Source organism: Hirundo rustica, chromosome 2 (assembly GCF_015227805.2).
Source record: "Hirundo rustica isolate bHirRus1 chromosome 2, bHirRus1.pri.v3, whole genome shotgun sequence".
Lineage (NCBI taxonomy): Eukaryota > Metazoa > Chordata > Aves > Passeriformes > Hirundinidae > Hirundo > Hirundo rustica.
The window spans coordinates 53,340,112-53,364,870 of NC_053451.1; the positions used below are offsets into that span (position 1 = coordinate 53,340,112).

The window sequence follows — 24,759 nt, forward strand, 5'->3', positions numbered from 1 at the left end:
GGGAGGGCAGCGCCGCCCGCCATTGGCCAGTTCAAGCCCCGCGGCCGGGCCAATCGGGGCGGCGCCGGGCGATTCAAACGCTCCTTGCGCGGCGGCGGCGATGGCGGCACGCGCGGCTCCGCAGCTCCCGGCCAGCCGCAGGTCCGAGCCCGCGTTCCGCGGTAAGACCGGGACACCGGGCGGGGACAGGGACCGCAGGGCATCGAGGGGCAGGGCCGCTCTCTGCCGCGGGCCGCCCGCGCGCTTGCCCGCGCGGGGCTGAGCGTTACCCGCCGCCGTTGCAGCCTGGCGCGTCGGCGCGGCGGGTGCAGGAGAAGCCGGTGCGAGAGGAGCTGGTCGGTGCCTCCGGACAGTGGGAGGGGAAGGGAGGGCAGGGCAGAGCAGGCACTCCGGGCGAGGTCGGAGATCGGGCAGGTCTTGGTAGCAGCGCTCTCTGTTGCGGTCTTAGGGCTTGCGAGCGGGCGTACGAGATCTGGCCCTCCTTTCGCAGGGCTGGGGGCCGTACGGACCCCACCCTATCCCAGGTAGGGCTCCTGGGCTGGACGCCTTCCCTCCTGACAAGAGGGATGCCCTCATGTCAAAAGCATCCTCTTGAAAGCAGCAAGTGCGGCGCCGACCTAGACCCGCGTTCTTGTGCTTCTTTACTTTCTGCCTGGTTCGGCTTCTGCAGGTTAAAGCAAGGGAGTCGCTTTGGTGGGGCTTTGCTGTTTGTGCGAGGGGCGCTGAGAGCCGTTTCTGAAGCAGAAGGTGCTGGGAAGCTCTGGGATGCCCGCCGAGCTCGCTGGCGTGCAGCGGCTCTTGGCAGGGGCCCCGCTGCCGTACCAGCTGTGGTAGCTCTTCAGAAGCAGGTGATGGACTCTGCCTTCCGTACGCTTTGTCCAGAGAATGGCTGCAGAGCTGGGGAAGGGTCTGGAGCACAGACCCTGTGGGGAGCGGCTGAGGGAGCTGGGGATGTTTAGCCCGGAGAAAAGGCTTAGGGGAGACCTTACGGCTCTACAAGTGCCTGAAAGGAGGGCGGAGCCACATGGGGACCGGCCTCTTCTCCCAGGTGACCCATGACAGGACAAGAGGACACAGTCTGGAGCTGTACCACGGGAGATTCGGGTTAGGCATCAGGAGGAATTTCTTGACAGAAAGGGTGATTTAGGCGTGGGAATGGACTGCCCAGGGAGATGGTGGAGTCACCACCCCTGGAGAGACAGTGACAGCTGTTCTTAGGGCCTTTTCAGGATCACTTCATGCTGGTATTAACACTCCCAGTAGTCTTGACATTTGCACAGAGGTCCAAGTGACACTGGAAGAGATGCAACTGATTTTACAGATGGTCAGTTGGGTTCATGTGCATGGTGCTTTTCATGTGTGCTATACTTGCTACTGCCCCAAGTGAAAAGTGTGCTTGCTGAACCAGTAGTAACTATGTGAAATACTGGACAGACATGCAGAAGATAACAGTAAGCCTGGCTTCTTCATGTCACAAAATTGTGCTTCTTTTAGCTTAATAGAGTAAACCAGCCATTTTGTGTAGCTGAGAAATTACGTTCCATCATCCCTAAAATACTGCCTTTCTCAAGAAATGTGAGAATGTGTAAGACATTGAGATGCAAAAACACAACATTTCTTAATCTGTAGTGTCTATATTTTGTAGTGTCTTGATGCTTTTCTAACTGCATTTCCTTCTTGACTAAGAAAGTTTAGCATTAATATTTTAGCTGAAAATGTAACAAGTCTGTTGTTCTTGAAATCTGCTAGAACAAAGGCGACAGAAAGTTGAAGAATATCTATCAAGAAAGAAGACTCTTTCTGGTGTGCCCATTCAACAAAACCAGACATCAATCAGGTAGTATTTTTGCTATGGCTTGCATTCTCTTTTTTCCATATTCATTAATATTCCTTCATCTTCATCTCAGCTGGCCTCCATAAGATCCTCTGATGCAAAGGTACTGCTTGCTAATTAGAATGTTCATTTTCAGTCACATGCAGTAGTGCTGCATCTCTTAAATAACACATTACAAAGCACCTGAGGAAGAGTTTGGATGAGTGACTTTAAACTGAGATGTTTTTCTTCTGGATTGTCAATACACTTTCATAGTTGCTAGGAGATGCTACTGGTCCTGGTGGTTTCGTAATTTTCTGGGTAGTCTTGTGCCAGCTCTGATCCCCGACTGAAGGTTTTGGAGCCTGTCAGTGTGACAGGAACTACATGTCCTTGTTCAGGCTTGCCTCAGACGGCCTAGGCTCTCATGATTGCAGTAGCTGAGCTTCAGTTTCTTGTGCTACTCCCCCTTTCCCCTCAATTGCAGCATATAGAAACTTGACCTTCTGTAGCAGATGCATCAGACCAGACAAGCTGGTACTCATTCTTAAACATGAGAAATTACACCTGCAGTAAATTTCAATCTGTTAGACAGTTCTTTATGGTGTAAGAAGGGAAGTTTTGCAGCCTGGGTTCTGATCAGCGGTTGCTTAACCATTTGTTTTTGCTGGAGGAATAGTGCAAGCTAAACAGAAATGCTTCAGTATGAGTACATTCTGCAGACTGCCAACTGAAACATGTGAACATCCTCTAAACATTCCTTTGTTACATGACTTAAGATTTTTTGTTGTTTTTTGTTTTTAAGCAGTAGCAGAACTAGGAGAGTGACTACCAGTAAACTGCAAGACAAGTTACAGCTTTCAACATCTCCCAAGCCAGAAATGGTAAGTTTTTGACTGATTCTTAAATACTGATGGCATTCAGTTGCTATGGCTACAACATTCCACTTACTTAAACCTATTTATGTTGTATGACTTTCAGAACATGAGAAGTTTGCGGGTGCACAGGTGTGGTTTGTTAGAACTTTATTTAGTCACTGCTTATTATATGCTTTTTGGAAAGCTGTCATATTACAGTAGGAAACGGATCATATTGATATTCAGTTTGTACCCAACAGGAGAGACGGTTAAAGAGGATACCATTATTGGTGGAATAATGCTTAAATTTTAACAATATTTCTCAAGAATCTCAAAGGGGGCTTTAATACATTTTGAGTCTTTGGGGGGAGTTATTTAAAATCTGAGTAAGGTCTTCTGTCACAGTAAAAAAGTTTACTTTTACTCGAAAGAAAGTCAAACCATTAACAAAATGAACTGTTGAGTCTGTATGTTGTTTCAGTGATGTGGTGGCAAAACTAATGTAATCAGAAGCAGATGCCAATACCTAATCAGGGTTAGATGGGAGCGGGTTCCCCATACCATTTCATGTCACTTTCCTGGAATTAAGATGCAAATGGTTGTGTTGCTTAGAAATAGCAAAACTGAGATTCTTTTCCAGACCTGTTCTCAGGGAAAGGTGAGGAAAAATAGACATAGGACATGTGTTCATGTTAGGCAGTTTAGCATTTGGGTTTCAGAAGATTCAAGATGTGGAGTTATTTGAGGAGAAAACCAAAAACCTTAAGACTTCAAAAACTGAATGTTGAGGAAAAATTGCAAAAGTGAGAACAAGTGTTTTTTTAGAAATTTTCTGAAGGGACATATATGTTTCTGTATAAATGTCTTGTGTGATTTAAGTTGAGTTAAGCTACATAGTTTCCTGAAATAACAGTCCTCAAACTCTAGTTATGCAGGCTTTGTCAAATTTAACTACTAAGCCTCAATGACACACCAGGAAATGAGTTTTCTTTCAGGTCAGGGGCATCTTCCTTAAAGTCTGGTCCTGCAGACTTCCATGTGTCATTCACATGTTTTTTTCCTGCCTTTGGATATTTCACTCTTCCAAAAGCTGCGGCTTGAACAAGGGTGAATTAGTTCCTGTAGAGCAACTTGTTTGGAGGAAAATACTAGATTCCATTTTACATGAGGGGTTGTGCTGGGAACATATGGCTGAGCGTTTCAGTAAAGCCATGTAAAACTGATTTAACTATTCTCAACTTGCAACATCGTACATTTCAATAGTAAGAAAAATTCTTTACTGAGTAACATCTCCTTGTGTCCTAATTACTACTTTACTTGCTACCTGGTGTTAGTAGACTATTCACACTAAGTGGAGGAATGGTGCTGCCATTAACTGATGAGGTATGCAAACAGATACTGCTCTTGACTACATACAGCCTAAAGCAAGTTTCTACTTTATAGCTCTTCTAAGGAGGTAATTTTGCACAGTTTAAAGCCAGCAGTTGCTTTAAGAGTTTTATGTCTTACTTCCAAAGCAGAGTTTAAGCAAGTTTTATTTGGTTTTTTTAATGTGAATTCTGCAGTAATAGTTGACATTAATCTACTCAATATTTACACATTACTTCCTGTTGGCACCTTTAAACTGACATTTACTGTAAAGCACTTTAGTCCTGTAAATCATTGGAAGCCTCTTTGGAAACAAGTAACATGCAGCATGTCTTACTTCTAACATTTCCATGAATTTCCTTTTGATTTCAGGAAAATAAAGAGAATGCTGATAAAGTGTCATGGGATCAATCAATTGTAAACTCAGAAACAAATGTTACTTTAAATTCTTCTACAATCCCACTGACAAGTTACATATCAGGGACAAACTGCAATCTTGAAAATGAAGCTCCAAATAATAAAGTCATTGATGTAAAACCTCAGCATGTATCACTTAGCAAGGCCATCTTGGAATTAAAAAGAATTAAGGAGAAGCATTTGACAGCAGAAAAACAAAATGGAAGTATCATACCAAAGAAACCAGCTCTTGGCAGATATCGTGGCAAAGTTATTCAATCCAAGGTAAATACTTTCTGGAAAGCAGTAAAAACAGAGGGGGAAAAGACTTCTTTGTCAGACAAGAAGACTTTTCCTTCTGCCACCAAACAAGCAGCAAATTCTTCATCTGTGAAAAGCTGTAATGCAGTTCTGAAAACCATAAAAGCTGCAAACAACCCTAAGTCTGTAAAATCAAATGGTGTCCTGCCATTTCACAGCAAACCATCTGACAAAGCTGCTACTAAATTACAGTCTGGTCTGAAGAAACAGCTGACATTTGCTGTGGCACCAAAGAAAGTAACAGTCCCAAAAGTGGTTGGTGGAAGAGAACCACAGCCACTGAAGGCTGCTTCTAGCAATCCTGATTGCAAAGTGCGGGGTGTGAAGAAACATACAGATCTTTATGAAGATGCAAGACCAGAAGCTCCAGCAAAATTAACTTCTGTTTCTCCTGGTACAAAATCTGGACAGAATTCTAAAACGCATGGCAACAGAAAATCTATTCTGCCAAAAGAGTCAGCAGAATTGAGACGGTAACTAAATTACTGTTGTAGTTTACTCTTGGAAGTTATTCAGGCCTTTTCCCCAGTAATATCTAGGTTGATCTATTTGTTGCTGTATGGACTCTGAGAAACAGAGAAGTGTTTGGACTTGATGCCCAGGGACAGCTGACTAAAACTTTAGGCTTAAACTGAGAAATCAGGATTCAATTGCTGGAGCTCTCTAGGCTTACAGCTTTCCCCATGCAGTTGAGAAATAGATGTTGCCGGAGCTGTTTTTCATAGTCAAAGTTTTGTGACAGCCTTAAGGATGACAGATAATCCTGTAAATTAATTTCATGTGCATGTCACAGTTTAGAAAAAAAATATTGAGGCAGGAGCATCTTTACAGACTGAAGGAGAGAACTTGTCAATGACATTTTTCAGTTTGGTGAGTGCAGCATAGACAATGGGTGGGAGTATGATTCACAGTCTAAAAGTTATTTAATATTCCTTATATAGAGCTCCTTGAATTAAGTCACATTTACTGAAAAATGATGGTCTAGGGGGTGGGGTTGAAATTAAACATTAAAACTGAATTACATTTCACATCAGTTTCAGATTTTATAAATTGTGATTGGGTTGTTTTTGGCTGTTGTCCACACTTTGTCTTAAGATATTAATTTCTAGTTTTCTGGTTTGAAGTGGGATGGGGGGAAATAGGTGACACAGATGAATAATTCAGAAGCATTTTTTTACCTTCTTTTGAAAACAAGGGTCTGTAACCTAAGTCTCTTGTTGTGGCTAGAAGGGAAGAGATTAAAGTGTTTTAACCTGGTAGATATTAAAGCAGTCAGTAATATACGTAGTTCTGAAATTTCCATGCAGATCTAAAAGGCAGCTTTATTCCTCTTAGGATTAAAGGAAGAAGACTTAGACCACCTGGAAAGTGTATCTTGGCATGACTTGCCCTAATTAGTGTCAATGTAAAAAACCAGTAAAACATCTGTCACTTCAGCTAATCATATTCCAAAATGCAGAGCTCGCCTGGATGAATGGAGGGCATCTAGAGGAAAAGTGATGAGACGACCTCCTATACATGCAGTTCTGGGACCCCAGTCTAAAAGTGAGGAACAAGAATTCTCTGCTGCTGATAAAGAAAAGGTCAACAAGGCTCTGAGTGAATGCCTGCAGTTAATACAACAGGTACTTGGACTCTACCTACTGAGTTCTGATCCTATAGGTCCTGACAACATGAAAATCCTCTGGGCATGTTAGACCCCTGTGAGTGAAAAACAGGAGACTAGCTGTTCCCCAAGTTAAGCAACAGCTGAAGAACTTAACCTTTACTAACTCACTGAGCTATTAAGTACGTATAGGCAATAATAGTAATAATAGTAATTGAACTATAATGTAATGAGAGTTGCTAGAAGGAATTAACCTAAAACAAGTTTGCATTTCTAGAAACTTATCTGTACTTCCTGAAAAACTCTGTTTCAATTAGTTCTGAAGGTGGCTGTGTATCTTTCTACCCTTTCTACTTACAATACTGTATAAATAATTCTAATTTTGAAAAATACATGAATAACAATTCTGCCAAAGAAGAAACCCTTGCTTTCTGCTTCAAAAGCAGCAAAACTGCAGCACCTCAATGTGTCAAATGCATTTAAGCCTCTACTTTTGTGTTGACTTTAGGGACATCAAGGTGCTGAAGTACGTGCCATGTTGGAAGATCTGGTACAGAGCAGTCCTGGTGTTAAAAAGCTTACAAAATATTGGATCTGCTGTATGCGTCTTGAACATACGGGCCATCTTGGAAAGCTTATTGCTGTCTATGAGGAGGCCATTTTGGCAGGAGCAATGGTAAGCAACTTTTCTTAAAATTTGATATTAAGAATTAGAAAGCCTTGAAAGTATGGCATGTAAAATACAACTGCTTCTGATTTTATTAAATACCTTTTATTAGTAGGAGGAGAGCCACGTGACCTACCTGACCATAAAATAATGGATTTGGTTTTCTCTGTAACCACTGTAGATACTACTTTGAAGAAGAAAGGTTTAGGATCATCAAATTATCATATGATGTTCTGCCCAGAAGGAATTAAGGATGGAGATTTCTAGTACCACTAGAAATCCAAAATAGGACTTAATTTTATACTTCCTGCTGGATTTAATTTCTGTGCTTTAATATCAGCAAGATTTCAGGCCATCAAATATATCTTTAGCATACCAAATACTGAAAATACGAGATTCACTTGTGTCTTGACTTAGGTCTGAATAGCATTAAATAAAGGATTTTTAATATGAACATCATGTAGCCTGCTCCACTTTCCCTGTGACTATTATACCAATCAAAAAAGCTGAGATGATAATTCATTTTGGAATTCTTTTTCTAAAAGAGTACGACTTTTTTTTTCAGCCCAGAGAGGATTTGCGATACACACTAATAGATACAATCAAAAACACTGAAGGTCTTTTTAACTCTGACAATGGTAAGTCTGAGTACTCTATTCTAGTTACATGTCTGACTTGACAGGCAACACAAGCTGTTTAAAGTATTTGTACTGATATTAAATTTTAATTAATGGAAAATTTTCCATGATCACTTTATACTCAAATGTCTTTGAAAACAGTCATGACTAAACAGATCCTTTTCGACAGTGGACATGTTAAAATGATTGAAGAGGCTCTTGTATTCAAACTTGTTACTTAAACTTTATCAAAGCTGTGTCATCCAGCTATTTCAGCCTGATAATCAAAGAGTAAATAAAAATACCCCTGTGAGCTAAAAATCAGTGCCTCTGATAGAAACTCCTTCACTACCAAATGCCTGGTTGTGTTATGACATAGTGTCAATTAAAGGCTGTGAATATTCTAATTTTGGAAGTAAAGTAGCCATAAATATTTCCCTTTAATGTAACATAACCTGACCAGTATATGAACCCAGAAACTGGCTGAAATACTTGTTGAGAGCTGCTGCACTTGAAAAGGAAGAGAATGACTTCTCAGGACGTGTACTTAGCCTGAACTTTCAGGTTGCAGGGTTCCTGAAGGTGGCTAAAGTTATTAGCCACTTCAATTGTTGTGGCTCAGACTCTAATGCATATTTAACTTTCATTCGCATTTAAAACTCTTAAGATTTCAGGTATCTGAATACATTCTCTTTAGTTGTGACTAATTGCAGGTGTACTTTCTTCAATGTTTCATTTTTAGGGGGAACTGTGATAGAAGCTCATTTAAGTGAGGTAGTAGAAGTCAGCGAGGAACCAAAGTCATCTGTAGGGCCAGTTCAGGAAGCCTTTAAAGATCCCTGCCCTGATGATGACCAAAAAGAAGAGAGTGATAATAAGAAGGCAGAGACAAGCAGTGATGTTATCAAAAAAGAAGAAATTGATTTAGACTTAAAACCAAGAGGAGAGATCTTGCCAAAAAAGAATAAAAAGCACAAGGCTAAAGAACGGGCAAAAAAGAAAGCAAAATGCGAAAAAGAACAAAATGAGGATGGAATTAAAAACACAGCCCAAGCAATTAATTCTCCTGAGAAGGAGAATGACACATCTTATTCAGTGAGATACAACCCTCCTACCACACCATATTTGGAAAGGTAAGATTACTTTAGGTAACCATGGAGAGTCTCTAGTGTCTGGACTAACTGTTTGTGTCCTGTTAAAACAGGGAGGCACTGCATTTATGAGCACTTAGTTAATAGCTCTCAAGAACGACATTTTTAGCATTGTTTCCTCTTCCTTCAGAAGGAAGTATTTTTAAATAAGCTTCTCTATTTACTCAAACTGTTTTGCTTTTTGAATGGTTCTCTACAGAGTAACCAGACTTTGGTGGCAGAGACCTAAATTCCAGATTTAGGATTCCCTTCCTTCTACTGACAACATGGCAGTAGCAGTTCTATACTGAGCTAGATAAAGAGAAAGATGTCTCCATTCCTCCCCTTTTCATATGTACATAAGGTTGTACATCATATAACACAGAATCAGTGAACAAGGTGTAACTGGCCTGTAAAGATAATTTTTAATTGTATCTTGAGGCAAAAAGCTGGGTAGTAACCTCAGTACAAACCAACTAATACTTTAATTTCTATTTCTTTTTGCCATAAGTTTTCTTCTAAGATGATAGACTTAGGAAAGTTGTGCTCAGCTTTGACATCTGATGGAGTTGGAGTCCTGGTAGCTGTCCACTGTCCCTCACAGCGGGAAGAACAGTTTGGGAAGAATCTTTCTTTGGGGACTCTTTTTCAGGAGGTTTTCTGGATTAAAATATTTTGCCCAAGAAAAGAGTTTTACATCTGGTTTTAACTGAATGAATAGGAAGGGACTTGTTTCCTTTGGCTATGGGAAGGGGAAAGAGTTGAACAGGAATCTTGATTTGCTATGTCTGCTGGTTGCTGCAGAGGTAAGTTGTACAATGGAGTGCCTATGTTTAGTGGTTTTGGTTTTTTTTTTTTCTTCTCCTAAGTGTGAGGATGCATCCTGAGGCAAATGACTGCAGTGTTAAAGATCTGAAAATTGTAACTCCTTTGCGATACTCTCAACGCATTCGGGAGAAGATGTGCAAGCTGCCTGATGCTGTTAAAGATCAAGATCCATGTGTCTCTTCACTTGAGCAGCTGGGAGACTTGGAATCAAAAGCCACTGCGTTGATCCACAAACAGAGCAATGCCCTCCAAGAAACAAGTAGTGAAATAGAAGAGTAAAAATAGTGCTACTGCTATGGGGGAATTAAAGATTTGATACTTTTTAGGGAGAGTTGAAGGGTACTTGTTTTAGGCTGTTTTGAGAAAGGAGCTGTCTAAAATTTTTGTGGTCTGCCCGAGTCTCTAAATAAACTTTTAAAGTGTCTGCCTTTTCAAAATTGTAACAAATCTGTCCTGGTTTAAGTCCTAGACTAAGCACTGTTGTCTTTATGTTGACTACATTTCATTAAATTTTCAATTAAGGACCAGGTATAATGCTTCATGGTAGTAGTTGATAGTAGCATATTGCTAATACCTACTGTGTTCTTGTTGCAATTCCTATGAATTCCTTAGAAACACACAATCTTTTAGTTTAAGAAAACAAAGTTATGTAGGTATTCAAGTAACGCAATATCTATTCTGACAACATTTTGCTTTGAAAACTGAAGCCAGCTACTCTGGTCTGTGCTGAGTTTAACCTGCTGTATCTAGTTTTAGGGCTGCTTCAACACAACCGAGTTTAATCTCTGTAGTTACTGAGACATGTTTATTATCAAGTAATCCTAGATGAGGTCTGATACACTACTTACTATGTGACAGCTGATACGTTGGTTTCTATTAGTCTGTACTATGGTATACTTATTAAACTCATCAATTTAGTTGTGTTTGTTCTTTATTTAAAGGCTAAAGCTATTTAATCAGTTTTTGAAAGTGAGCTGTCAAAGCAGACCACTGCGGTCTTTCCCCTGGGCCCGTTCAGCGGAGCAACAACCCCACGCCCTCCATGAGGGCCGGGCCGTCACAGCGCTGCCGCGGGCGGGCCGGGCCCCGCCCGCCTCCTTCCCCAGCCGGGCGCGGGCAGCCCGGAGCCAGCGCCCGCCTCCTTCCCCATCCTTCCCCAGCCGAGCGCGGGCAGCCCGGAGCCAGCGCCCGCCTCCTTCCCCATCCTTCCCCCAGCCAGGCGCGGGCAGCCCGGAGCCAGCGCCCGCCTCCTTCCCCATCCTTCCCCAGCCGGGCGCGGGCAGCCCGCAGGCGGCTGCGCCTTTGTGCCGGGGCCTTGCCTCAGGTCTCGGCCCGGCCCGCTGAGGTGAGTCCCCAGCGGGGCTCTTGGAGGGGGGGCGGGGGGCTTGGGCTGCTCCTCTGCAGCGTAAAAGAGGCGGAGGAAGCTAAGAGGTCGTCAACCCCTTAGAACACCGTGTGTGTACACAGCGCGTGTTTGAATTATGGCTAAGCAACTTAAATGCACCAAGATTTTGAAAAAAGGATGACAGCCCCCTGTGGGATGAGGGATCATTCAGGCGATGTGGTTTTTACCAGGGAGTGGGATCATGTGCGAGTTTGAGCAGCTGTGGGTGCTCTCAGGAGGGGTGAGACTAAGCTCCGTATTGGAAGAGAGGACACAACCTCATGCTGTGCCATGGGACTTGCAGGTTGGACATCAGGAAGATTTTCTTCACAGAAGATGTGATTTGAGTTCAGCATGGGCTGCCCAGGGAGCTGGCAGAGTCATCATCCCTGGAGCTGTTTAACTGGATGTGGCGCTCAGTGCCATGGTCTAGTTGACGTGGTGTTCGGTCATGGGCTGGATTTAATGATCTCGGAGGTCTTTTCCAACCTCATTGATTCTGTGATCTTGTGATATAGTCTAAATGTAATGATAGGACAACTGGGAACATTTCAAAATTACCCAAGGGAAGGTTTACACTAGACTTTAGGGAGCACTTAGTTACTGAGAGAGTTGTTGAACACTGGAACAGAATTCTTAAGAGAAGTGGTCAATGCCCTAAACCTGTTAGTTTTCAAGAAACTGTCATGATGCCATTGTCATGCTAATTTAACTTTGGTCACCCCTGCAGTGGTCAGCCAGTTGCACCTGGTGCCCATTGTAGGTTCCTTGCAGTAAAATATTGTGTTCTTCCAGTTCTTGAAGTCTTTGCACAGTAATTTTTACCAGTTTGATCCTACTTATGCTGTTTTAGGTGAGAATTGTCACTGGAAGCTTTAAGCTGGTTTCTATTATTATGCCTGTGAGTTTTCTTTAGTGTTGTGAAGCCACCTGCAGGAATGCAGGTAACAAAAAGAAGAAGCAAAATTGAGAACCTGTAACTGACATTTTTGAAGACCTTTAGCATTTTAAATTAAAAAATGCAGAAACAGCACTATAATGTTTCCGGTTGTACTTTCATGAGGCCTCATCTTCAATAAAATCAAGGTAACAGTGCAGGGAGGTGTGTCATGGTAATGCTGGACAGTTAGGTACCCACATTTATCACCCCTTCTTGTTATTTTGTTTGGGTCTTTTCTCACACAGGTTATATTAAGAGAAAATTTTAACAAGTGTTAAGGTCGTCACAAAGTTTAGGAGATAATCCTGTGAATAAAGAAAAGTGTGGGAACTGGATTTATAAAGAATGGAAGAATACAACGTGTTGAAAGTACTAGGAGAGGGATCCTTTGGCAGAGCTCTCCTAGTTCATCATAGAATCAGTGACCAGAAGTATGTAATGAAGGAAATAAGGCTTCCAGTGGTAAGTGTGGCAAAAACATCACCTCAACTACCACTTAAAAAAAATAAAATTAAAAAATCCTAATTCTGGGTGTATTTTTGAAACGCTGAACGCTTTTGCTGAGAGTTTTGTGTATTGGACAGGTGTGTGGTATGGTTACTGTATAACTATATCTTGAGCTGATGTTTGTACTAAGTGAAGTGTACATGGTTGGATTTTGGGAAGTGTAGCAGGTATGCAGACACTTAGAATGAAATCCTTGTTCCCCCTGATGCCCTTGACTTGATTGCCATTAATTTCATCTTCAATGTCTAATAAGGAAATTAGTGGAATATCACTGCTTGGGTTACATTCTCTACACTCAGCTAAGCTAAAAGTCACAAAATGGGAGGCACTGGCTTTCTGAGGCCACAGCTCAGCTAAGACCTGGGCACTTGGCTTTATATTGAGTTCATGTAGACTATCAGTTGTTTCAAAGTCAGTGTGTGCTGCTTTGTTATATAGTTCTGCACTTTTATAATAGAAAAAGTCATTAGTTGAAAAATTAATAAAAAAGCCCAGCAAAATACCAAATGCCCAAAAATCCCAGAGAAGTCTTCAGCTAGTAATAAATTATAGATTAAAAAGATGAGGCTTTTAAAGTTTCTAAACGACTTAAAATAACTGAAGAACAATTCTTAAAAATATTTTTCTTTGGAAAGTGAGGCATTTTATGTGTATATGTGAAAATTTGTTAGCGTGAAATTTTTAGTAAGTGTATTTTTATTTTCAGTCTTCATCTGGTGTAGAGAATTCTAGGAAGGAAGCTGTTCTTTTGGCTAAAATGAAACATCCAAATATTGTTGCCTTCAAAGAATCATTTGAAGGTAAGTATAAAAATTTAAATTCCTTCATTTATTTGAAGTTGCATGCTCCTCAGGGACTGAGATTACTTTCCTTTTTGTTTATAGTACATGTTATAAAGAAAATACATGCTTATTGTAAGATAACACATAGCATGTAGTTGGAGCTTTCTAGTAAAAAGTATTACATATAGTAAAAAATCAATACATATCCTGCTAATAAAAATACTAATTATTCTTAAATTACTAAAAATTTAGCTGATGGGCATCTCTATATAGTGATGGAATATTGTGACGATGGAGATCTAATGCAAAAGATTAAACACCAAGGAGGAAATTTGTTCCCCGAAGACACGGTAGGAAACATTGTTTTGAACCAAGGGGGCTGGGAATCCTTTTCCATGTAAACTGAAGCACGCTGCCTAAACCAAGCTAGAGATATCCAAACATCCTGATGAAAGAAAGTAATTTACAGTTAGAATTGGAGCATTAGTTCTTTTATAGTTTCCAGCAGATCAAGGCAAGAATTGGACAAACTAATAAAAAAAGAAAACGGTACTTTTATCTGGAAATTGTTCAAGTAGTGTGAAAACCAGTCAGGTTTGTATGCAATTAATTAGTAGGAGTTTTACACAACCTTCAGGCAGAATTTAAAGCATAGTAAGAGTACTGCAAATGAGAAATGAACAAACCACTCTGGTAAGATAAAGAAAGCTAACCAGGAGAATAAATAGCTGCTTTTTTGTCGCAATTAAACATTTAAACCATTCAGTATGTGCTAACTCCTTTTACCAGAGAAGCTATAAAATTACTTAGGAGACAGTTCAAATGGATATTGTAGTGAATAGAAGCTCCTTCCCACTACAGTTAGGAACCTTTCTTAAAATGAAAGGACCAGAAACCTCAACTAATTGAATATTTAGATTTTCTATGCACCTGTAAGAGTTTTCTTTTGTACTTAGAAAGGAACACATTTCCTTTTAGAAACAGTATGTTGTTTCCATATGAGTTCTGTTTTTGTTAATTACTTGGTGGTTTGAGGGTTTTTTTCTATTTGCTAGTTTACTGTGTATCTTTAGTTAACTTGTGTATAAAATAACCATCAGCTAAAGCACCAGGTAGCGATTCCCCAGCTTCATTATTGCTATGTATTGTTAGAGCTTTGTGGGCACAGGTAATAAATGTTCCTTCTGCCATGTTAAAATATAATCTGTCTTGAAGAACTCAGTCTTTCATGCTGGTTGGAGGCTGTTATGCTGGAGTTTTAACTCCCAAATGTTCTGAATGCTTTTGTTCGCCTATTTTTTTAAAATCTATTAGTTAAGTATTCATTATATTGAGCATTGAGCTGTTATAACTCTTGGCTGCTCTTTTTCAGATCCTTCACTGGTTTGTGCAGATGTGCCTGGCTGTGAAGCACATTCATGATAAACGTGTGCTGCACAGGGATATAAAGTCCAAGGTGAACAGAGCAAGTTTTGTTGCCATTATTAAACTCTTCTGCATGCAAAAGTTAAACCCCCTCTTTCATAATTTCTTGTGGCTGCTAAGTTGTGTGGTTTTTATTTAGGCCTAGGAATATCATGTAAATGAAATTGTTGAGTGCATGAGATGATGTAATACTCTTGGTGTAAACATCATCTAAGTATAGCAATATCCTTCATATCCACACTGCCAATAGCACCAATTTCTTGTGACAGACTGCATATAATTTAAAAGAATTACAGAACTATTAAAAAAGTGTATGGATTATGCAGTTTGCAAATGCCCTTCCTCACAATTTTTTCTTTTTCACTCTTTCGTGTCAGAAAGACAGAAATTCAGAAGAAAATGGGCACTTGGTTTGAGTATAGTATAGAGATTAAGGCAATTCTAAGTTCTTATTCTTCCTCTGCTACTGATGCTGGGGCTTTACGCCCATAAAGCCTTTCTGTTTTGATTTTTTTTTTGGTAGAATTATTAGGAGAGGCAAGTAAAAGGAAACACAAAGATGAAATATCAGAAGTGGTTATTGCTGTGTTTTCTGTATATCCAAACTGCAGAAATTATTAATTGAAGAACATTTAAGTATGTTAATCTTTGCTCTTGAAATGCAGAATGTCTTCCTCACTCAAAATGGAAAAGTCAAATTGGGAGATTTTGGATCTGCACGCCTTCTTGCACAGTATGTGACCATCCCAACTGATCTCAGTGGTGCCAAGTTTTATTTTACCATAGACAAACAGTACAGAGTTCATAAACCATTAGTTTTCACCTGGCATTTCTTGTTTGTCCTTTCATTAGTCCGATGTCATACGCTTGCACCTATGTGGGAACTCCTTATTATGTACCTCCAGAGATCTGGGAAAGCCTACCATACAACAACAAAAGGTACTCGTGCTTTCAGTGGTCACAAAGAACGTCTGGCTGATGGATGGTTTTTTTATTGCTGTCTCAGTCTGGCTTTGTGGCTTATCCATATGTGTTTTGGAGAAGATACTGAGCTGAAGAATATCTACAAAGACATAATTACTTTTTTTTCCTTAAGATGATAGTCTGTAAATTCGTCTTTACTTGGGTAGCTGAGAGCACAGTATCTTTAGTCCTAGAAGTCTGAAAACCAGTATGCAGACCTCTGTTTGGGAGAGTAAATGCACACGTACAAACACACACTAAGTAAGTGCGTATATATGCAGAAACATAGCTATGTGTTTGCATCTTTTTGCTGATCTTTTTTTGGGGGAGCATGGTTGTTTGGATGATGACTGATGGATCATTTTTTAAGGTCTTCATGCCAGTCTTGATAATGTGGGAATAATGGCATGGAACAGATTACTTAGATTTACAGAGCCCAGTTATTCTGGTCCTTATGCAAAAAAGGTGATTGGTTTTCCAGGGGAGGTAAGAAACCTTTGACAGTTCAAGTTGTTTCCTGCTCTCCTTGCACAAAAGTCTTCAGTTGCTTCTTGTGCAAATGGCAGTACTCACTTTTGGTGGAAAACGATGGGTTTTTTTCTCAGTAGGAGAATTCTTTTTGGCAGGGCCAGAATTCCAGCTCTCAGAATTAGGATTTTGCAGCTGCCATTTGATGTTAAGGGCCATAGAATACAAAGGCTTTCAAGTGCAGAAGGATAAATATCGTTTAATTGATAAATTACTTAAAAGACATCCTGGGAAGAAAAAGCCAGCTACAACTGTATGACAGTCATCTTTTTTTACATCAGAATAGGATAAAATAAACAAGAAAATTTTCACTGGAGAGGTTAAACACAAGTAATTGTATTGTCTTTTACGGTTACTTACGTTAATTTTTAGCTTATTCAGCTCAGTTACATACATAGATTAAATCTCACATTTTTACACAAGATATTAAATTGTAATTTCTGGCTCAGAATTTTTCCTCTCTCTATATATCTGCAGTGATATATGGTCTCTGGGGTGTATTCTGTATGAGCTGTGCACTCTAAAACACCCGGTAAGTACAGCTTTATGGCTATCAGAAAAGTTTTGGAATTCCTTGAAACTTAATCAGCAGTTAGCTGTACTGTAGAGTTGGCTGAAGTGCTTGCTGCTTGTTCCAAAAGAGGGGAGTATTGCTCCACCCTTCCCATGCCTCCTCCAGTATATGCTTCTGTTTCAGCAGTTCTTGGGACCTGCTGGGCCCTTCGGTAGAAGACTCTATTTTCAATTTGTTAGAAAACAATAGTTTTTTAATTGGTTAATTTTCGTCAGTATCAGTGAGGTTATTTGGGTGTATTGAGTCCAGCAGCTGCCAGGCTGGTTCCAGGTATCTACAGTTGCAAGAACATTGCATTTTATAGGATCAAGATAATCCCAGGACATGGTGGCAAAGACACTCAAAAATCTTTGCTAATGAAAATAAATTGAGTGCAAGTACAGCAAAATGTAGTAAGCAGTAAGCACTTTTGTAGCCTGCATCACTGATACACCTTTGCTTATTCTTCAAATCAAACAAGTCACTGTCCAAACACCATTCTCCTGTTGAAACAGTGGGGACCTTGATGAATGATTCTGTCTTTCTTTCATTTCTGGGATACTGTCTTTTACAGTGTTGTTGCTATGTTTCTTATGTGTTAACATCCTCTGGTTTCTCTGTACAGACACATAGGTAAAATGAGAGCCCTTATCAGGATGTGTTTGTTTTGCAGGAAAATGAGATCCTAATTGAGTGTCATTTTGTCTTAGTTTTTTATAAGCAGCAGTTTCCTTTCATTGAGCTAATACTGTATCTTGAAATCAAATATATTCTGAGTTGGAAATCACCCACAAGGTTCATCAAAGTCCCAGCTCTGGACCCTGCAAAGGACAGGCCCAAGAATGAGAGCAGGCCCACACGTGCCTGAGAGCATTGTTCACATCCTGTGTATCAACAAAATGTTCTCCCCAGCTGCTGGTGCTAGCTGTGCAAGAGTCTAGAAGCTTACACTGATGTGACTGAGTGATAAGGGAGCCTGTGCTCAGGGGTGTGTTAGCCTGAGTAGGTCTGTGGCAAGTCTTTGGCAGTGTCACAGCTATTGAGGCAGAGCTCAGAGCTGGGATTCCAAGGAGGGGAGTATTCTTCCCTTATTAGCAGTGTTGAAAAGTTATGTGTCTGGTTTGATGCGATGGTCACATATGTCCTTGCATAATCTGTCAGAGGTGATACAAAAAGATGATGCTCCATGGGTGCTTGGCACCCTGCAGGCAAGCCAGCAGGGTGTAATCCGAAGAAACTTCCTGCATGGAAGTTCTCAGATATTAAATATGCAAGAGGATGTTTGTGCTTTTAGAGGCTACAATTAATGATTTTTTTTCTACATATTTCCTAGCTTAATCTTTTACTTTTTGAGGTTTGAGTCTGATCTCAGGTGTGTGGATTGATGAATTTGATTTCTATAAAAATTAAATTTGAACAATCATAAATTTATAGGAGTGATTCCTATCTGCTTTTCACTCATTGAAGTTGTCTTAAATTATGTCAGCTACTTTTTACCTTATGCTTAAACTCTGTCTTTAATATTAAATTTATTTTGAATGCAGTTTCAAGCCAATAGCTGGAAACATCTCATCCTTAAGATATGCAAAGGTTCCTATGATCCGCTTCCATCTCACTATTCCTATGAACTTCATTACTTAATAAAACAGATGTTTAAGAGAAATCCCCAGAATCGTCCATCAGCCAGTACTATTCTTGCAAGAGGTTGCTTAACCAAACTTGTGAAAAACTGTTTGCCTTCTGAGGTATGGTATATTCTTTGTCTCTAGATTTAAGCAACGCTGTTTACGTTTTAAATACTAAATCCTTTTCGTTTGTAATTTGTTAGTGCATAACTGTAAAATGTAGTTTGGTGTAGGTCCTATTCTAAAGGCCATACAGTTGTAGGCTTTCCAGAATACTTGAGTTTTTAAGAGCATTTCTTTTGAAAATTGAAGTTGGATATTGACCTGATGCTGATAAAATTCAATATTGTTAGCTGGAACAGTGCATTTGTATAGTGAGTCTATTTTTAACAAATAGTATATGCAATAATTTGAACAAGTTTAAATGATATAGTACTTCCATCTCTTCATACATGTTTCAGATGGCAAATGAGTTTGAGCAGGAACTAAAGGAAACCAAGAAGCATGAAGGCAATGCAACAAGACAAAAGGGTAAGTCAGTAACGTTTTTGTTGATATAAGGAATGACAAAATGAGTAGGAAATATAAGATCTTAAATACAGCTATGAAACATAAGCATTATGCCCAAGTCTACTTTTAATTGTTTCAAAATCTAGTATTATTGAACTTACATGGAAAAATGCTTGAAGGGTGTAAATTATATTCCAATATAAGTAGAGTGCAAAGCTGCAATATATCTAAGTCTTAGGACTTGTGCTAAAAATAAACCTTTCAGTTTTAGAATCAGCAGAACTTTTAACAGTGGCATATGTATTTTAAATATGACAGTTTTTCTTTCCCAGAATATAGTGAAGCAAGTTATGTTCATTATTTAATTTTTAGAGAGAGCATGTTGGACTTCTGCATAAATTTAGCTACACCATAATTTGTGCCCATTTGGAATGGAATAGTAGCAGGGCTCTGTTGAGGATGAGCTCTGTTGTAAGAAGTGTGAATAAGCTGTCACATAATTGTCATTGCTTGGTTCAGTGGCATTGCTGTCATACCTCTGGAATACCACTTTACTAATGTTTGCTAAAGGTATTAACTCTTGGATCTGTTCTTTAATGTATCAGGTAGAGTCATGGCTGGTGGAAGTTCAAACAATAGAACAGAAAATAGAGTAAGTATTCAAATATAAATATAACATTTGTATTTTAGTAATTTAGAATATTCTGTATTGTAGAAAAGTTGTTAGAGAAAATTATTTCTATGCTAAACCATAAATCAGCCTATCAGTGTTCAAATAACAATTTTCTTGTGAGTTTCCCACCACTAACTTTTTGATTCTTCCCATGTTTAGTTTAGTTCCAAAGTGGGTTTTCTTACAACCCTGTCCAAATAAAACTCAAACAAAAAAACCCTTCTCTTGTCTTTCTATTTTTTTCTTTTTTCTTTTGATACTGCAAAAGATTATCCATTTTCTTTGCTTCTGGGACACATTTAGAATGGACTGCTGTGGAAACAGTCTGGTCTGGACATAGTTCTCTCCAGGTTTTAGGGCCCATATGAGATTTCAGGAGGGGGCAATTAAGTCACAGGTGGCCAAGATGTCCCCTATGGGCATATTACCATAGCCTGACTGAGCCATATGCAGTATATTTCTAAAAAGTGTTTAAAAAATTGCTCTGGGCCTTTTGTGGTTTTTTGTTATTTTTTTCTTTTCATAGACTTGTCAATCTGAGAAGTTTAATATTTGGGTGCATCTTGTTTTCCCTGGGAATGTGAATAATTTATATTGCTTGTGTTCTTAAATGTAAAAAAAAACCAAACCCAAACAACAAATCATATCAAATAACTGCATATGTGCTTAGCTTCAGAAACTGAGGTTGTCTGTCATGGGCACACAGTGTAAAATACAGTGCAATAGTAGGTAATGTGCAATTGCAGTTGGTTTCACAATGTTAGTGGTTTCATTTTCAAATCTTACAATCTTTAGGCCAGGTATTTTTTAGCAAAACTGAAATAATTAATGACATGTTAATATGACTACTTTGTCTTTCTTGACAACAAGGATAACAATTAATACAGTCTTTACTCTTTTAAAAAAGCGAAGGGAAGATGAAAGTAGCAAGCATAGCCATTTAGAAAGGAAAAATGCTGAGGGTTTGAGTGAAGGCACAAGGGAACAAAGAAAATCTTACCAAGAAGGTAAGTTTTACAGTTTTAAGGCTGATGTACTTCCTGCTGTGTACTGGTATCTACATGTCAGTGATACAGCCACTTAAATAGGTGGCTCAAACTAGTCTCAGGTAACTCAAGACAAGAAAACTGTGCCACCATCAGTTACTTCTGCAAGTATATTGATCCATACTGTTCATCTGAGATGGAAAAAAAATATTAAAATTTTTTCTTCTCAAAGTAATAAAAAATGATCATTTGAAAACATTTGGAATAGAGTAAATGTATGGGGAGCACTTTACAGTTCAGATTTACACCCATAGAATCAAACATCACTGCTAGTTAAGTAATTCTTAGTACTGCTTTGCCTGGACAGGGCAGTCTGGACATGGAATCAAGTTAAATGCTGGTTATCACGGGGGTTTTTTGTTACAATATCAACTTCTGCTGTCCCCCCAGGAAGTACTGATCCATCACACACCCACAGGAGGCAATGGGAAAAGGGGATATCCAATACTGTGCTGGATGTCCTGGAAAATGCATCCTTGCTTTCTTCCAGTTTTGCACCTGAAGAGACTGAAAGTAAGATGTGCTTTTAATTCAAGTAATGTCAGTGATTCTTTATAGATTTTAAAAGCCAAATCTTTACAAGGCATGTTTAAAATTACATTAAAATAATTTAAAAATCTTTAATTAATGAACACTCAGAAAGTTCACTGTACTGAAGATAATTTCTTTTTGTGTGACAGGAGGATGAAACCAACAGATAACATTAGCAACCATAAAATTATAATCATCACTAAGAAATTATCATACAATCCTCCTTTTAGTACATCGTTTGTGGAGATAGCAGTGAGAAATTCATTTGGTGCAGAATGCAACCATGTGTCTTTCAAGTACAGCATACTACTGGGAGCATAAACCACCTACACCTCTATTTTGTGATTTAACATACAGGTTAAGGCCAGTGACAAGAATTATCAATGATATACCTCAGATGTGAGGCAGACACTTTTCTTTCTTTTGATTAGAAGCTTTTGATTAAAACGCTTATCATGAGGTGTCTTCTGAGAAAGGTTTCAATTTTAAAATGCCCCATACTGATGCAATTGTTGAAATTATTTAATGTGATTCTGGATATGTGTTCTAGGTAAATGTAAATGAATGCTGTGGAAATAAATAATCAAGATATGAATAGTCAGAAAATTCCCAAGCTGTGGTAGGAATGTTACATGATAGTTAATGCACAGCACAAGACAAGTGGACAGAGGAATGCATGTATTTAGGTGTCCTGCTATTAAAAAGCACAGGAACAGCCTCAGGCTTCATTTAGTGAGACTTGCAGAGCCACCACATAGGTTTGCAGAGACTCTGCCTCCTCACACCCCTCAGCCAGTTGCTGCGGGCTCCCTGGCCACAAGGAGGTTCCAGTGTTTCTCAGGTTATTGAGAGAGCAGTGGTGTGACAGATGGAGTTATCTAGACTCTTTTCTTCCTCTTTCTCATTCCCTACTGAATGTGATCTTGATGTCATTTACACTGCTAATGCAATTTTATGTAAATAGCATTTATGAGTGATTTTATACCCAGGTGGTGGTGTTATAAACTACAGTGAAAATAGGCCACGGAAGCAGTGGAACAAGGAGCCCCCTCAGACACTGATGGACATGCTCAGCAACGCAGATGTCAGCTTAGCATTTAAAACATACACAATTTATAAAGCAGGTAAATCCCCATTTTCTGGGCAAACATTTTGCAAATGGGTTTGTTAATAAAAGCTTTTTTTTTTTTTTTTTTTTTTTTTTCATACATAGCTCCTATGTATACAGAACATTCACTTGAGTTCATATCACAACAGGCTACTTTGGGGCTTTTTAAGTTTACCAAAAGTGGACTTAAAAAAGCCAGGTTTGGAATTCATGAGTGATTGTACATCTCCACTAGAGCTCTTCCTGATGGACTTTCACTTGCAGCTCAACAGCTGAATGAGTTTGTGACCAAACACAGATGTCTGCTATGTTCTCCCTCCCACTGAGCTGTGTGTGTGTTGGGGAGATGCAGGAAATACACTGTAGCCCCATCAGGTAAATCCCCCCCTCACTAAGGCAGTGGTGCCTGCTTTGAGGGCAGGACGGTCAGATGGCACAGCTGAAGACAGCTGCACTCTGCAGATGTTCACAGCCACAGTCACAAATACTTGTTCTGCACTTCAGTCGCCTTACTAGTTTATCTTCTCACCTAAAATAGATAACAACTTATCCTGGAATCTGCTACAAACTGGGGAGGAATTAGATAAGACTATTTTGTATTTATATTCTTAATAGTTTTACTTTAAAAATTAAAATTTTTTGATGACATTTAATTTTTATATTTTCAAAGCTTCTGAAAACATATTAAGGGGTCCACTTTCTGATGAAAGCAAAGCATCTGATGAAGTAGATGGTGAACACGAAACTGTTGTCATAGATTCTGAGAGACTTGAACCTAGATCTGATGAAGATGACACGTATGTCCAGATAATGTCCTTGCATTTATGTTTTCTTTGGTTTCTCAAAGAGGTTTTTCCATAACAACATTCCCCCGAAAAAAAGAGTAGTATTTTTATCAGCATGTAAATCCATTCCTCTCTTACATAATGAAATTGAAATTTACTAGCATTTGATATCCTACAAATGTGTGAACAAAAATGCTGTGATTTTTGGATGTGCGTGTGTTTTGGGGGTGGTTCTCAGATTCTCAGAATCTCAGCTTGTGTCACTTTATTTTTGTGGCATCTAGAGATGACTACATAGGCCTGTATTGCTGCAGTTCAGCTGCAGGCTGTCAGTTATTAACACATTTGCAGTCTCTAAATATATTAATTTGTTTTTGACAAAACTTACTTTTGTAAATTCCATAGAGAACATCTATTGGTTCTTTAATCACAGTGCGGCAGTAAGGAAGTCTCTTGTGCTGATATTTTTAATATAATTTATCTTAATTACTGAGTAATTTCTTTTGGGGAAAAAAGCAATTAAAGATTTATAAAGTTGCATTTTGCTTTTCAAAATAACTTTTTTTGAAATCTGTTTTTAGGGACTTTGAGGAAGACGACCCAGACTGGGTGTCAGAATTGAAAATTATATTGAAACAGAGCGGATGAAAATCTGAATTTACCTGTGACAAGTGAAGTTAGGTGTGCTGGATCCAAGTTGCTGTTAATAATTAGTTATTCATTAAATAATTTCAGTCAAAAAGATCTGAGTGGGCATGTTTTCTGTATCACAAACCGAGGATGGAAAATGAACAATAAACTTTTTTAGAAAGAACACTTTCAGATAACTAAACAAGTCCATGTATTAAATATATTTGGAGTTGGTAATAGCTTTGCAGAAATGCTCAGTCAAATTACAGCATTGTTCAAATTGTTCTCTTGTCATATTCAAGGGGATGGTGTAGCACTCTGAGAAGGTGTAAAGGTGTTTTTCCTGAGTACATAATGAAATGCAGCATTTTGGTGGGTTGATGCTGGGTGGTTATCAGGTGCCAGCAAAGCCTCTCTGTCACACCCCTCCTCAGCTGGGCAGGGGAGAGAAAATTTAATGGGTCAAGCATAGGGAGAGATCAGTTACTCACCTGTCACAGGCAATACAGACTTGACCTGAGGCAACTGATTTATTACCAACCAGATCAGAGCAGAGTAATGAAACATAAACCCAAATCTTAGAACACTTTTCTCCCACCCCCCCCCCTTCTTCCTGGACTCAGTTTCGCTTCACTGGTCAAGGCCACCAGCGGTGGCGGTGGCGCCTCTGGGAGAGCAGAGAAGGAGGTGGGGCATGGACGGGGGCACAGATGGGTGGGTCTGTCTGGAGCTGGCTGGCTCTGTCAAACATGTGGGGAGCTTCTGGCAGATGCCACCCCTGTAGCTCCTCTCTGCTAGCGAAACCCTGCCACACAAACCCAAGGCATGCATATGTAAAACTGGTGTTTGAAGGGGATATTATGGGAAATACTTACCTATGATAAATAGTTGAGGCTTTAGTTTGTGCAATCATCCTGAAAACTCTTTGAGACAACTTTTGCCTTGATTCAATGGCAAGTTTTTTATATGCCACTGCACGTGTGAAAGGAATCAAATGTATTCATGAATAAGGACAATTTTTCTGACTTTGATTGGAGAGACACTTCTGCTGCAGAGAGTGCTATGGGCAATGTCAAATTGGCCTCTGTTCTGGTTACTGGGTAATAAATAGACGCTTCAAAAGAAAAATACGGCAAGGGAGAGCACAAATGTTCTTGGCAGAGTTC

General features: G+C 39.5%; 2 protein-coding genes across 5 annotated transcripts; both read left to right on the forward strand.

The window, feature by feature from the left end:
• Positions 1-74: 74 nt before the first annotated feature.
• CKAP2 (cytoskeleton associated protein 2) lies at positions 75-10,520 on the forward strand. Of its 2 annotated transcripts, none has more exons than XM_040055447.1 (9): positions 75-161; positions 1,750-1,837; positions 2,619-2,697; positions 4,411-5,228; positions 6,215-6,380; positions 6,870-7,037; positions 7,594-7,666; positions 8,388-8,778; positions 9,645-10,520. In XM_040055447.1, the coding sequence occupies exons 1-9, from the start codon at positions 101-103 to the stop codon at positions 9,880-9,882; spliced, it is 2,082 nt and encodes a 693-aa protein (XP_039911381.1). In that variant the 5' UTR covers positions 75-100; the 3' UTR covers positions 9,883-10,520. The 2 variants fall into 2 exon arrangements, with proteins under 2 accessions (XP_039911381.1, XP_039911382.1); XM_040055448.1 differs by having other exon boundaries at positions 2,622-2,697.
• Positions 10,521-10,828: 308 nt separating this feature from the next.
• NEK3 (NIMA related kinase 3) lies at positions 10,829-23,707 on the forward strand. 3 transcript variants are annotated; one of them, XM_040055548.1, is made up of 16 exons: positions 10,829-10,948; positions 12,173-12,389; positions 13,141-13,234; positions 13,469-13,566; positions 14,589-14,672; positions 15,307-15,374; positions 15,494-15,580; positions 16,610-16,664; positions 18,230-18,430; positions 18,772-18,841; positions 19,426-19,472; positions 20,401-20,500; positions 20,930-21,052; positions 22,060-22,194; positions 22,849-22,975; positions 23,545-23,707. In XM_040055548.1, the coding sequence occupies exons 2-16, from the start codon at positions 12,273-12,275 to the stop codon at positions 23,609-23,611; spliced, it is 1,473 nt and encodes a 490-aa protein (XP_039911482.1). In that variant the 5' UTR covers positions 10,829-10,948; positions 12,173-12,272; the 3' UTR covers positions 23,612-23,707. The 3 variants fall into 3 exon arrangements, with proteins under 3 accessions (XP_039911482.1, XP_039911484.1, XP_039911483.1); XM_040055550.1 differs by having other exon boundaries at positions 13,490-13,566; XM_040055549.1 differs by lacking the exon at positions 10,829-10,948 and adding an exon at positions 11,982-12,073.
• The last annotated feature ends 1,052 nt before the right edge of the window (positions 23,708-24,759 follow it).